The 15,852-nt window shown below is 35.2% G+C and overlaps 1 protein-coding gene across 1 annotated transcript in view; it reads left to right on the top strand.

Annotated features, from left to right (window-relative positions):
• Positions 1-15,852, top strand: part of LOC149532301 (plastidal glycolate/glycerate translocator 1, chloroplastic) — a 44,437-nt gene that overhangs the window by 11,513 nt on the left and 17,072 nt on the right. Inside the window, exons 5-6 of the mRNA XM_089807255.1 lie at positions 2,491-2,600; positions 3,191-3,368. Of these exons, the coding sequence (XP_089663381.1) occupies positions 2,491-2,600; positions 3,191-3,368 (288 nt within the window). The remainder of the gene's footprint in view (positions 1-2,490; positions 2,601-3,190; positions 3,369-15,852) is intronic.

The following is a 15,852-nucleotide window of genomic DNA, read 5'->3' as shown; positions in this document are numbered from 1 at the left end:
TGAGCTTTGCATTGTACTTAGCCTTCTCAGCTGCATGCTCACTTATGAGCAAGATTTTGCAAAGGCGTCAGGGAGTTACAATGCATATGGCCATCGGTTCAATTTGGCTAATAAAATAATATTAATGTGGCCACTTTATAAGCAAAAAAATTAATATAAGGCCAATGGAACACATAAGAGAAATATAGTTGCTTAAAACCATTGCCAAGGAAACTTAATGCTTAACTACCTTAGTATAATAATGTCATTCTCTACCTTCCTATACTCGTGTACACATGCACGCACACACACATGTGTGGTATATTAACGTATTTATGTCATATATTATGTGTACGCATACATACGCCTAAATCACGCGCGCAACACACACACACACACACACACATATATATACGCGGTTTTTGCCGGAGGCAAGAATTGTTATATTGGAATGAGCTTTGCATCATACTTAGCCTTCTCAGCTGCATGCTCACTTATGAGCAAGATTTTGCAAAGGCGTCAGGGAATTACAATGCATATGGCCATCGATTCAATGTGGCTAATAAAATAATATTAATGTGGCCACTTTATAAGCAAAAAAAGTAATATAAGGCCCATGGAACACATAAGAGAAATATAGTTGCTTAAAACCATTGCCAAGGAAACTTAATGCTTAACTACCTTAGTATAATAATGTCATTCTCTACCTTCCTATACTTGTGTACACATGCACGCACACACACATATGTGTGGTATATTAACGTATTTATGTCATATATTATGTGTACGCATACATATGCCTAAATCACGCATGCATACATACATACATACATACATACATATATATATACATATATACGTAGAGGATATGATACTATTGTACTCAGGCATGGCAATATCACATGGTGCACTAAATCATCATTTTCATAAGGTAATATATTTTAATTAAATGTTTAGTGTTTTTCTTAACAATGCATAATTATTGACTGGGTAGCTCATGGTATTCCTTAATATACTCTTGCTTGCCTAGCCGTTTTACCCCTTAGCTTTGGTGGTTAGATTTCATACCTGTCGACTCCTAGGTGAAGTGGTGTCCCTTGCCTAAATTCTTTCTTGGCAATGCTTCCCGCCTTCGACATGCTCTTGCAAGAAGAAAATCCTCCACAATAATATCATATTCTTCAAAATAATCAAAATTATTTTAACAAGCTATTAATCATAAATCATAATGACCAACTACCATTTCACTTATCATGAAAGAATAACCAACTTTCCAATATTTCAAGATAGCAATATAGCAACATCTTAGCTGATAACTAACATGTCATCTTCACATGAAATCTTGATCATTAACCAGCTTACTATTTCACACGACACTTCATGTACTCAATTGCTTAACCATCATAAATACATAGAAATGGTCACTTATAGAATACGACTTTATGCACATGTCTATGAATGGTTGTGCAAATGGCTTTCATACACTTTATGATCATTGGTATGCACATACATTTATCTATGTTTACATATAGTTGTATATGTTATGTATATACAATTGAACAAAGATAAGTAATGAGTTTTCCAAATTTTGTCCCTTCAAAATCGTTAGGAAAAGATCACAGTGCACTTCTATCAATTGAGAGTCGTTAATTATTTTACTAAATTCTAGGTCAAGATCAACAACCCACCCGACATGACCAAGGAAACAATCTACCCAAGACCGAATGACTAGATACTTGGTTATGGTATCCAGCTTGGACCTTAACCTCATGTCCGCACATTCTCTCTTTGGTGGTACTCTTCCCCTATTCGTAGGATTGATCTACTCCTACATCCATTGACAAGGAAGGAATAGTCATCTTTGGAATTTATCTCCGCATCATAAAAGCATTATCCACTCATGAATGAAATCCCACGTGAATATTATGGGCTAAACAATCCACATAAATGAAAACACAATCATGTTAATCATAAGCTTCTTAGTTGAATATCCAAAATCCACATAACAAACTAATTTCATACTTCACATGAAATATTTACTACAGTTGTTAAAAAGTCCTCATGGAAGGGATGTAACACTATATAACCCTTTCCACTAGGATACAAATCTGATCTTTACATTGTCAAGTCAATATGGTGCCTGTGGGATGCTGAATCTAGTAATGTTAACAATGTTGATTTTATAATTTAATTGTTTGGTTATCTTCATGTCAACATTTGGTTGTTATATTTCTTTCAAAAAGTTCATGGTTCAATATTTTGCAGTTACATAGTCAAGACTTGTTTCACCTTTTGTCTGCATTGGTTTGCATTTATCACATTTAAGATATCACTGTAGCTTAGGCATTGTGGTTGTACTGCATGAAAATAATGTAAAATATTTCATTTCTTTTGTTATTGTGAAATCAAATATTAAAGCATTATAGTTGAGGATTTTATTCTTTTCTGTTGCAATTTAATATGCCCAAGGCATCTCTATATATTCTTATTTAATACACCTCCAACGTGCAGGATCATATTTGACTAAAAATTCATCGAATCCTGGTGCTGGCGATATATTCATGGGATTTCTAGGATCCGTGATTCTCTCATTTGCTTTCTCTATGTTTCGGCAGAGAAAGGTCTTTCATATTCCTTTAACTCTTCTTTATGTTCAATTTGAAATATGCAGAAAGGTGATCTATAAATTTAGATAAAATCTTCTCTGAAAAAGTGATGTGCTTTTGTTGAGCATTTTGCCTGTCTATGAATCTACAAGTAGAAGAATAATCATATGCATGACACAGCAGAATGAATGAACTTTTGTATGATATTTTGGTTTACAATATTTATAATTATAATGTTCCATCTTGTTATGTACCCTAATTTTAAAGGAATTACTTGTGTTTGGTGTGCTTTTTACTCTTGTTCTAGTGGATTGAACCTCTTCATCTTTTGCAACCACAATGACTATTACAATATGCCTGCCATAGTACAAGTACTTGCAATTATTGCTGTATCTACAGTAATCTACCCCACACTTTTCCTAGTCCAGCATAGTGTGAAGAATAGCATCGTTATAGTTTTAATGACATCCTTTAGAATTCCTTGTCACAAGAAAGTAGCTACAAAGACAAGTTGTGCTAAATGAATTTGCAGTGATACAACTAAATAAGTACTATGAATTTGTGCTTTGGAGATCTTATGAAGTTGGATTTCTTTTGTGCCTTAGCTTGTCAAGCGACATGCCACGGAGATCTTCACGGCAGTGGTGGCTTCAACTGTATTTTCCCTTTATTCTACAGCAGCTGTAGGGCGTATGATTGGGTTGGAACCAGCCTTAACTGTTTCTATTTTACCAAGGTGTATCACTGTAGCACTAGCACTCAACATTGTCAGCCTATTTGAAGGTCTGTTTTCTTTACCCTTGATCTTTTTTAACATTTGATGTTGCAGCCTATAAATGTACCTATGCATTGTGTCAACTGCACCAAATGGTTGTCCCTAGCACAAACCATGATTTGTTTTTGTGTGCATGGACATGTGAATTCCTTTGACTATTGCAAAACAGCTCCTTAGCATATAAATGCATATCAAGTAGTGTTTTAAGTTTTATCTTTGCAAAGAACCATGGAATTTTCTGCAACCTACGACAATAACAAGTAGTAGGTTGGGATGCTACTGGCAACTGATTACTAAGTAGTGTGCTAGGTCCTACTTCCTATGCTCCCACTAGTTTCTGGTATGGGGACAGTAGTGAACATGTTTTTTCGAAGGCCATTTTTTGTTTGACAACTTTTAAAAAGCTAGGATTTCTTTTGTTTAACTTTTTGTAGGTCCCACTGTGTAGCAATATTTTTTTAAACAGTTGAACCCAGAAAAAAGTAAAAGATTTAGATTTTGGAAATCTGATAGCGAGGATGTTTATTGAAATATGGGGAAATTTGAAATATTTTAACATTGATGAGGTATTCATCATAGGCATTATAGAAAGTTTTTAAGTCATTTTGTTAGAGTTTTAGGTGACTCTACAACACCCCGGGATCAAATGAAAGACCAAGATAACTTCCACAAGAGATTGGCAAGACAATTGCATGAAGATGCAAGAATGCTATTATTGATAATGGACTTGATTGACATCCAATTGATTGATTTAAAATGTACATAATAGGCATCCTTATATAGGAGAGGCAATAAGAGACAATGATAAGGAGAAGATAAGCCATCACCCACACAAGGTGGAATCACATGTCCACCAAAGGTGGATCATCCTCCATTATGCAATGAAGTATGTGCGATGATGAGGATGATAATGTGGTAAGTGTACTAAAGGTGGAATGAGATAACAATTGTGACCACCTAGAGTGGAATTCTCCTATACCATGTGTTTAATTGAGGTGCAAACTCCTAAGTGTCTCAATCACAAAGTACTATGCAATGCATTATCCTAAGTAAGCTTAAGTAAGTGTAATTAGTGAATATTTAATTACACCAACACCCCCCTTAAGTGCAACTTAGGGGAATGCACTTAAACTCACAATGCAAGATGGGTCCCGGCTACTGGGCCATTTTAGGTACCCATGTACAATATGCAATGCAATACATGAAATGTTATCTCTCATAAAGTGGAGGAAGAAAACCTCATGGGAAAAATCCTCCTCCAAAAAGAGAGATGAAAACAAGATGCATGGATGGATGGAGTACTCAAGACCCCCCAAAAATTGCATACATCATGTATATACAAAGAATGATCCCTGCATAGGAAGGAAATAAGGAGACATGATATCCCCCCCATAATGAAGAAGCTCCAATGTAGATGAAGAGTACCTATAAGCAAAATATAATCCAATGCCTACAAAAAACATGTCTCCCCTTAGGAAGAGATAAATACATCAAATGATGAAGAAGCCACTCCATGTAAAAAGTGAGGAAAGAGGAAGTAGGTCTCCATGTATGCTTCTCTAAAGATTGAATAGGTGTCTCCAAGCTCAAAGATTTTGTCACACCATCAAGCTGACCTATGAGATTTGAAAAACTAAGAGAACATGAAGAGTTGGGAAATCCAATCTCCAAAGAAGGTGAAGAAGTGTCTCGAAGAGAAACCCCCTCAGATGTATTAACCAAATCTGCATTATGAGAGACATCTGAAAGAGCATCCAGGAATTCATCCCACACTGCAAGATCTGAAGCATAAAGATCATCTTGCTGAAAACTGTTTGAAGAAGTAGGAGGTGGAGGAGTAGGAAGTTCAACACTTGTCTCAAGAACAAAATTATTCAAGTGTCCAATGTTCTCCTCACATGAATTATTCACCCTTGATAAAAGGGTTAGGTACATCATGAATATAATCATCATTATTAACAAAATGTGCAAAAGAATACAAGCGTGATGTATGATCAACAACTCCCATAGCTATGACATCTCTAGTCTCCATGTCCCTAATATAGACATGATCAGGAGTGAACTCAACAATTTTATCTTATGCCCCATGAGTAATTTGGTAAATGGAAAGGAGGTCAAGGATGGTACACAAAGAACATCATTAAATGTACCCTCTCCCATAGGAATAGAACCTTTCCCACAAACTTTCATACATGTATTATTACTATTCAATATATGTGGAGAAGTACAAGGCTCAAAGAAGAAAACATATCCATAGAAGATGCCATATGATGTGATGCACCTGAATCAAGAAGCCATTTACCTTGCTCAAGATATGTGGAAGCAATGAGTGCTTGTCCTTTACCTTTGGATGATGATGTCGATGTAGAAGTTGCTTGATGTTGAGAAGAAGGAAAAGACACTGATGAGGGCAACTGGATATTGTTCTTTTGAAGAATGTGAGTGAGTTCATCAATCTTCTTATGGAAACATTTATGCTCATCATGTCCCAACTTTTTGCAATAAGCACATTTATCTCTCTTTCTTCTAGATGTTTCCTCTCTTGAAGAGGACTTGGATTCAATATTATGTTGTGAAGGAGAGTCATCACCTTTGTCATGTTTTTTAGGATACTTGTGTTGCTTGTTTCCCCTTCCTTTGGGAGCCTTTGGAGAGGAGTCATTTGCAACCAACTTTTGATATTTGGAAGGCTTCAATTGACCCACGTGTGTTAACTTTGCTTGTTCCCTTGTGAGTTGAGTTGCAAATTCATCAAGAGAAGACATTTTGTATGCACTACCAAGAGCATCCATAGTAGCATAGAATGTGGAAACAAAGATTGAATATTCTGGACCTAGCTTGGAAAGAATAGATAATATCAATTGCTCATCATCTTTAGTAATACCACAAGTAGAAAGCTCCAATCTAATGGAACCAAGCTTAGCAAAAAGTCTTGAATATTGTCAAAATCACACAGACTTAGACCTATGAGCTCATTGTCCAATTTGAATTTTCTTTTTCTATCAAGTTTACCAAATATTATTTTCAATTTAGTTCAAGCATCATGAGGATGTGTGTAAGATGCAATATGATATAGAAAAGCATGAGATATGGTGGATCTAAGAGACCCAAGTGCTTTATCCTTTTGATCAAACCATTTTCTTATTTTTGCAACACTTGTAGCTGGTTCTAGATCCTGTACAAGAATCATTCTAAGCAATGCAATACTCATCAACTGATTAGAAACTGCTTGTTTCCATTCATGATAGTTATATGGAGTGAGTATTGGAACTTTTGAAAAATCCATAATGAAATCAAATGATGGCTGAAATAAGCTGATAACTCCTTCAAATTACTGATTCAATTAAGAAAATTGAAATCCAAGTATTCACCAAGTGCAAATATAGCTAAAAAAAGACCTATTTTTGAAAGTAATATGTCCACTCCAAATCACTGAAATCTAATTGCAAATCTGGAAAGTAGAGGAAAAATCATGCACTTCCAAAAAAAATTGCACCTAAAAATGTTATTGGACATGCCCAAACAAAGCCTTGAAAGTTGCAAAAAATGGAATTTGCGATTTTTAGAAAAATTTAGAGACAGAGATCGAAAATCACCTGCACCACTGTGTAGATTGTGAAATTCTACCCCAAAACAAAAAAATTGCTTGGAAAAAGGAGTCCATATGAGGGAGATATCGCTGTTTGACAATCGCCTCTAAAATTATTTTTCTTGAATCGTCGCCACCACACCTTCAAAAAACAAATGGCTTTAGATTTGGCCTTAGATGTCTGATTTGGATGAAACAAAATTTGATTTAGGGGTTTTTAGACCTCCTCTATATGATGCCAACCTCTGATTTGCACCAACAAGCTCCAATTTTTGCCTGCAATAGAAGGTCACAAAATGCAAATCTTGAAATCTCCTCCAAATTGTGATGTCTAAATTGCCAAATGCTGTACCACCAACGAGTCAAGTCAAGATTGCACTTCTTGAGAAGAGGCCTTCACACCTTGAGAGCTCTAATGCCATGTTAGAGTTTTAGGTGACTCTACAACACCCCAGGATCAAATGAAAGACCAAGATAACTTCCACAAGAGATTGGCAAGACAATTGCATGAAGATGCAAGAATGCTATTATTGATAATGAACTTGATTGACATCCAATCGATTGATTTAAAATGTACATAATAGGCCTCCTTATATAGAAGAGGAGATAAGAGACAATGATAAGGAGAAGATAAGCTATCACCCGCACAAGGTGGAATCACATGTCCACCAAAGGTGAATGAATCATTCTCCATTATGCAATGAAGTATGTGCGATGATGAGGATGATAATGTGATAAGTGCACTAAAAGTGGAATGAGATAACAACTATGACCACCTAGAGTGGAATTCTCCTACACCATGTGTTTAATTGAGGTGCAAACTCCTAAGTGTCTCAATCACAAAGTACTATGCAATGCATTATCCTAAGTAAGCTTAAGTAAGAGTAATTAGTGAATATTTAATTACACCAACACATTTGTCTAGATTTTAATTACCAAACTATGTAAATGGTGCGCTTCCCATTGAGCCCATTGGGGGTGTTGTCCACAAATCTCCATTAGACTCATTTGAATCTTGATACAAAGCTATAATGAATCCACTACACTTGTAACTATAAGTCTGATTGTGTAATAAGGTAATAAACCGACTATGTTAGAAATAAGTAATACCGGGGGGGGGGGGGGGGGGGTGTGGTGAATCAGTATTCTACAAAATTTTGCCTACAACTAAATATTATTAATTACTTTATAACATGCATTTGAAAGTAAACCAACAATGCTGAATAGTAAATACAACCATACACAAGAAGAACTCATAACACCATGTTTTGTTAACTGGGGAAACCCTGGCCAAGGTAAAACCCCGGTGGGGATGGTACCCACAAAATGATACAGTAAACAAAAGAATCCGGTTAAGGATATTGACCCTATTAGGAGTCTATGAAGTACATATAGTGTCTTGGTCCTTGTTAGAGGACTAGGCCCTGTTAAAAGCTTCAACCCTGTTAGGAGTAGTTAATACAAATACAAATGTATGCAAGATGAGCTCATTGCCCAAATATGCAATTATACAATGCAGCTCTTATATACAAAAGAGATAGATACAAAAACCTCTTTACTGTTGTCTGTTGTACTTAGCATATCTTTCATCATACATCAGAATTCACATCATATATACCTCATATAGCCTTCACATAAGTTCGCAAATCATATTCAACACATTCACATATTGCACATATCACCACACTACTTCGCATAATTCGAGCTTTTACTTATACCTTTCCTTTTTACAAAACTTGCCCTATCGGCCTTCAAGCATTCACAGGCTTGGCATAATGCAAAATTAATTCTTGCTAATATAGGGTTAGCATCTAGCATGTCATCCCTAATTAGTTAAGTAATTATTTTGTCACAAAAATAATTCCTTAACCTGTAAATACCAAATTACTGATGTGCTCTATTCTGCTTTCACTGCCTTTACTGGTGAAACTGTTATATCTGATGCCGTACCGTACTGCGCTCTTGCACATGTCACCATGACACTTTGTACTATCTGTATGCAAGTGCGCACGTGCCAAATGTTACTCTGTAGACTGCACATACCAAAAATGTCTCTGTATTGCTACTAAAACAATTTGATACTAAGACAATTTTCTGTATCCGATTGTAAGATCTTTATCTGTAAACTGTGCCTTCTATTCCTGAGATATATGTTGCCATAAATGACAACTCTAACTTATCCTACTTAGCCATGTTGCCAACAAACTATTAATCATGATTAAAAAATCTACAAATTACATATCGCCTATTGTAGATCTTTGCATCTTCATAGTTAAAATCACAAACAAGGATTATCCTGTTTCATACATGGGACAACCTGTTTGGTATACAAGAACTACCACAGATGAAGTTGTTATTCTATAGTTGTTATGATACTACATAAAAGTTAAAGTCAATGTTGATAGGAAATGCCTCCAACTCATAGAAAAATCCTATCTATTAGTATTAGCTGAGGTCAAACTGGAACATACCCAATTATATTATTACTTAACTGTTCCTCTTTTTAGTGAGTTTGACAACAAGGCATGCAATCTTGAAGCCTTCAGGAGAATGTCAAGAATAAATCCTTTACCTGAATATATGAACCAATCAACCATGTCTTTATTAACTCATTGTCATACACTCATAGACACATAGAAATCAATGACAAACATCAGAAAGAAAACAGTTTTTGACACATGTTTTCGTAAGTTAGTAAACGCTGTAGCTTTATGATTGTTTCATTAAGCGGTTTAAATTAATTTAAGGAAAAGTTTATTGTGATCATCTTGTTCTATTTCAATTTTAATACAATATCAAATAAGTTTCAATTATAACTTTAGTGTTCTTCAATGATTGCATGAGTGATGTGGCAGTGTTTATATGATCTTTAAAGGTTTTTTGGTGATCATCTTGTCTAATTGCCTTGAGAATGTAATCTTAACAAGAAGTTGTATATTAATTTTATATTTTTCAGTGATTGCATGAGTTATGTAAATGCCATCCATTATCTGTAATTGTCTAATTCTACAAATAATAACAATTCATCAATAAAATATTTTAAATAAGAAGAACTTGGAAATGGGATGTACCAAAAAATTTTATTCGTGATTTTTAATCTATGTTGACCTTCCATTGCATTATGGACACAATTCTGGTGTGTTTAGCAGATATCTGAAACATGTATTTCTGATGCTTATCCCGAGATATTTTGGGTCCATCAGACATCCTTTTAAGTTACTTCATCAATGCAACATCCTTACATGCCATAAATTATGGTTCGTTGGGACTAGTTTCCACTTCGGAATTTGTCCTCTTGGCCCATACATTTTTTAAGGGTTTCCTTTTAGCCAACTCCTTTAAGGCCTTTCTGCTTTAAGGCAGCTAATCTTCCTTTCAAGACTTTGACTTCCGAGTTTGCATGGTATGGTGTATTTATAAATACAAGGAAAAATCATTTCCAAATCAAGCAGAAGCAATCCTTACAACAAACTTAATGAATTGCAGTTTCCATTTACACTTCATATTCTCTGAAGTCAATGAACAGGCTTTATCTCAAGGACAACAAAAAAACAGCAGGAGGCCAGAGTCGAGGATAAACTATCAGATAACTTTGTGCACCAGGGGTTTCCCTCCTTGATTTCACCTTCAATCATCTTATCTCAGATGTGATTTGGATCTTCAGTTTTTAGTCTGAGAAAGATTTTATTATTTTGGATTAAGTAGTAGATTTTACTAATCTGTTTTCTGGCTCTTGATGTTAATGCATTATCCTGTATTGCAATTTACTATCAAAATCTGTTAGCCCACATCCCTAAGGTTAGATTCTTGATGCCCTATTTTAACCTCTTTTTTAATAGGGTTATCTGTCTTATCAAGAGTGTATAGAGACTCTTTATAAGGAATATATAATGACAATATTCGTATATGAAATGATTATAGAAAGTATTGCATATAAATACCCATAATAATGCATCCACTATGGTAAATAATTGACATGGAGAAACTTCCTTGGGGTAGCAAACTCTATGAGGAAAAGTTTAGAACTGTTCTATTGGAATAACTACATTGTGGCTTTTCATTTAGAGAAATTTCTTTTTTTCATTTCCTTTATATATCTATTCTCCTTGTCCATGAAAAATGGCCATTGAGGATGATTTCATATCTATTTTTCTGTAGTGATTTTACCCATTATTATGTGATACCACTTTAAAAACTGGTTGATTTTTTTGTTTCATGTATTGATTCAAAGGATCAACTCACCATAGTTCTGATTGTAATAATATAAATCACACATGTTTTAATTGTAATTGCTAATTCAAGATTTCATAAGCTTAATCATAATCATAAATCTTATCAAGTGTATCTGTGTTACAATCTACCTTTCTCATTAAGACTCAAAACTTAACCTTTTTATTTCAATCTATCTTGTCTAATTTGAACCAATACAATAATTTATATTCCACTGAATATAAAATCATAGCTTCTTAACATGACACACAGAGATTCAAGAGATCTCTTTTTCGAAGTACACTCTCATAACAATGAGTTGCCAGTGATAGTAGCCATCCGATACCCAATTATTCTCTCAGTGCAACTAACATCGCTAAATAGACACAACATCTCTTGCCTTATTGCAAAGATGGTCAGGTTGGCAATGGGCCTCATGATGTTTGATCATATGACGTAGAAAAATAATCATTGTGTAGACACTGTAGGGTATTTAAGAATGCAATATGCTAAACTGGAAGAAGCATTTCTGAGAACAAGGTTCTATAATAAACAAACTTGTAATCATATCTTGTCTACGTATATAAATGCTTATAAGGATTTCCTGTCAAACTATTCATATTAATGATTCATGAGGTTATATGCAAATTAAACATTACTCGTCCAGCTCTAGCATTCAACCTTTCTGCATAACTTTAACAAGGTTTACTAACAATATGTGTACTTTTTTTATTCATAGGTTAAACATTCCAGTACTAAGTGTACCTCTATCTACTTCTCCATACAGGCTACCATTACTCAACAGAGAACATGCATTCTCAGTTTAGATAGAGTTCTGATCTATTGCTCACTGTTCCTCTATTTTGAAACACATCAAGTCTTAAAGTCTTATCCAAATATTCATGACTTAAATTTTGCGATGCTATGTCTACATTTCTCTTGTATGATAACATATAAAATACACACTTCAATGTCAATTATTTATTACAAGTAGGTCCACAGAGTAGTCTGGTTCATTTCAAGACAGTCAAAGATCTTTAATTTGTCTCTCAATGTATCAGATAATAGTATTCGTCACTGAAAGCTTAATGGTCTCTCCTTTGATTTTCATAGACCAATTCATTAGACCTTTAGAGATTAAATGCCAAATCCATCTATGAACAACCATTAATTTTCTCAGTAGGTGAATCTTAAAAAATCACGTAATGTCAAACTGTTACAGTAGGTTCATCAAATACAGTATAGTGTTTCATTAATCCCAATCAAAGTTTTCTTTTACAATAGTTTAGCTTGAGTATCATAACTTAGTGAGAAGGTTTCACTAATAGTTAGTCAAATCCAATAAAGAATTAACGAAACATTAAATGTTATCAATTGCTTCATACTACAGCAAAATAGTACGGAGCTACATTTCACAAGCCTCAAGGATAGATATAAACCAATTAAAGTTTACATATATAAGTACTAAATGAACCAAAACAGACTCAGATACTGGGTTTGCATAGAATCATCCTTGTAGAAATCCTAATGGGTCTTAGTCTAGGTACTTGCTTGGCTTTCTCTTATTGTGCCTTGAAGGAGTTGACTGGTGAGACCTCAACAACCCCAAGAACCCTGCAAGACCAACATAATTTCCACAAAAGAGAAATAAACTAAACTCTAATGGTAAGTGTCCCCTCGCACCCCCATCCCCCCCCACCTCGCCAAAGCCTCTCAAATCCTATATAACAGCCTAAAATCCTCATTTTCACTTCTTCACTCTCACTCTTTTGCTCCTCCCAACCTTGCAGTTGTAAAAAATTTATGAGGTAAAATGAGGATTTTATGGTGTTATATAGAATTTGAGAGGCTTTGGCAGGGCCCATTGGCCATTAAGGTTTGACCTGGGTGTGGTTCCAAAACAAAATTAAAGTTTTATTTTAATACTAAAATTACTTTTTTAGGCTTGTTGGCCCATGGAGATACCTGGGCATCCCTGCCTCTTGGTGGAGGTGGTGGAGTAGCTGAGGGATGTCTCCTGTAAGTCCCCATCCCAAAGGTATTGGGATTTTGTTTTGCAGGGGTGGAGGGATGTGTCTTCATGGAACATTGCAAATAAGAAACATATGAGATGTTAACTACGAATCTTTCAAACTTTATGTCAAAGCAACTGTTTCAGATCTTTTAGCTTCCCATGAAAGCTTCATCACATTCAATCAATGTAATTTCATATCCCCAAACCTGCAGAAGTACCAGTTTTCTATCAGCAGAAACCATTCAATGGGAAATTAAACAAACTCAACGATCTCAACTCTAAGTCTTAGATAAATATGTTCATCATACAAGACAAACCATTTTTGTTGGCACAATATTATGGCATCCCACTATTTCGGTGAACTATGAACTCTGAAGCATCCGAATTACTTTAGGTTTCTTGCCTTGAGAATTATCATCACCTAGTTGAAAACTAAATGTTGGTCTTAGTTTTGGACTATTGGCTCATGTAACCATGTTTACTTGGTTTCCCAGTTTTTCTTTCCAAGTTTCAGGGACAAGGGGAATCCATTTTGTGGATGGTGAAATTGTTTCTTAGATTTTGGGTATGACTATTAAAAGAATGTTTACAAAAATAAAAAAATTTAAACAAACGAAAAGAAGCAGTTTTTTGTACAGTGCAAAAATGCAAGTTCTTTGGCTGGAACAGAAAATTTGATGATATGAATCAGGGCCAAATGTTGCACAAAGTTCTTTAGTTGCAAAATCTACTGATGATAAAAGATTTGTATGAGTGACATTGGAATTCTTCAAATAATGAAATGAAAAGAAATTTTTATTACCATGAAACTTAATTCTTCAGATTGATATATGTGGAATTCATAAATTCCAGGTATCGAACCTTTTGCAATTAGAGCTTTTGGAGATCTCACTGTATTTTATTGCATATGTTGAATTTCATTGTGATTTTTATATGAGTTTTAAAGAAAGTGTAATTCGATAGGATGACAGAATGTCCTTTTGTGTCCCCAAAAAATGGGAGATCCCCAAACAATAAGAATGCCTCCTAATTGTGGGGACTTTCCTTGATTTTTCTTCAGCTAGTGGGATGGGAAGGGGATATTTTTGTGAAGTTTGAAGGCCCTTAGATCCTAGATGCATCCCCATGCAAGCCTGATTTTAATTGATTGACTCTCTCTTGACCCTGCAAAGGTGATGCAAGAGCATCCTTGGGTCGTTGGCAATCTTGCATTACTGAAGCAAGAGCATCCTAGGTATAAGAGCAATCTTGCGTCAACCAAAAATATTTCATTTTAGTTGTTTCAATAAGGGTTGTCTTAATGCAGATTTGCTATCTGTGGAGGCTTGCTACTTAGTCAGTCATATGAGCTCAGAATGTCCTATTCATCTTAGATATATCAGCCTACTAGTTGGGGCTTAGTGCCATATCATGCGTATTCATGGATTTATTGCGGATTTTTGGTTTACAATTATGGTATATAAACTTTAGGCTCACCTTTGGAGGCCTAAAAGTGCCCGGATGAAGCCCAAAAACTCGACGGATGGGCACTTGCATGTATCTAGGGCTGTAGATCATGAATCGAGGTTTTCAAAAAGTGGTTATAATAGACAATCGGAGCAACGGTTTGAGAGTTATGGTCTTCCAAAGTTGGGCTGACCAAAACGTTCAAAATAAATGTCAAAAATGTACTTGGTCGACTTTATATGTATTGTCAGGGTCCGTCAGCCCTAGGTATTAAGTTTGAGTGTCTAGACCTTCCCAAGCGGCATAAAATTACCTATTTAAGAAATGCTTGAACATTGTCTAGGATAACTTTGGGTGATAGTTCGTAGCTTTGTCTTGCAGATTACTGTAATGAAGGCACCCATGTGGGTTAGCATATAGTAATTGTGAAAACTGTAATTCCGCATTTGTGGCGATAATAAGAAGCCCATAGTTTGTTCCCGCAATTGTTGTTTCTGTTTACCGCATAGGTTAATTAAGAATTGCACACAGATAATGAACACGAACTCAAACAACAAAACTCTTATTATTATTATTCGCATATGCCAAAAAGTACATTATGCTTTGATGATATGATTTGATGATAAGATCCATACAATGCTTTCCGAAGGGTCCTGTCGGCTGATAAACAATTTCTTTTCCGAAGGGACCCGTCGGCCGATACACAATTTCTACCGACGACAGTTTCTTCATTTTTGTTATGTGTTTATGGTATTAAGGGGAGCACCCTTCATAAATCACCCAAAAGTATTTCCTTTCTATTTTTCTATTTACTATTCATTTGGGCAGTTTTCATGTTGTTTTAGCTTGCGATCGATCTAGTAGGCTTGTTTCCTTGTGCAATCCTTATAGCATGGTCTAGGCATTGTGAAGATCCTTTGTCTAACTTCGCATGGTTTTCAATGTTTCTAGATAAAGTTATCTCAAGATTGGTCTAGTCCTATTCTGGCTTTCCTATTCTAATGACCAGGTTGGCGAGATGTGGCTTGTGATGGAGACTCATGACATGCAATGCTTGTTGGTGCATTGTACTATGTTGTAATACATTTCCATCTTGTATGTTTGCATGATACAATGTATTCATTTGAGGATTATTCTTATGATTTGGGTCTTGACCTATTTGGTGCTACACGTTTCCTTTGTCTTGGGATTTAATGATCAGAAAAGATGATTTAGGAGCATCCTAGGTTGCCTT

This window comes from Cupressus sempervirens, chromosome 10 (genome assembly GCF_028749045.1).
Source record: "Cupressus sempervirens isolate cs-2001-9-10 chromosome 10, ASM2874904v1, whole genome shotgun sequence".
NCBI classification, from domain to species: domain Eukaryota; kingdom Viridiplantae; phylum Streptophyta; class Pinopsida; order Cupressales; family Cupressaceae; genus Cupressus; species Cupressus sempervirens.
This window is presented reverse-complemented; position numbering and strand designations above follow the sequence as displayed.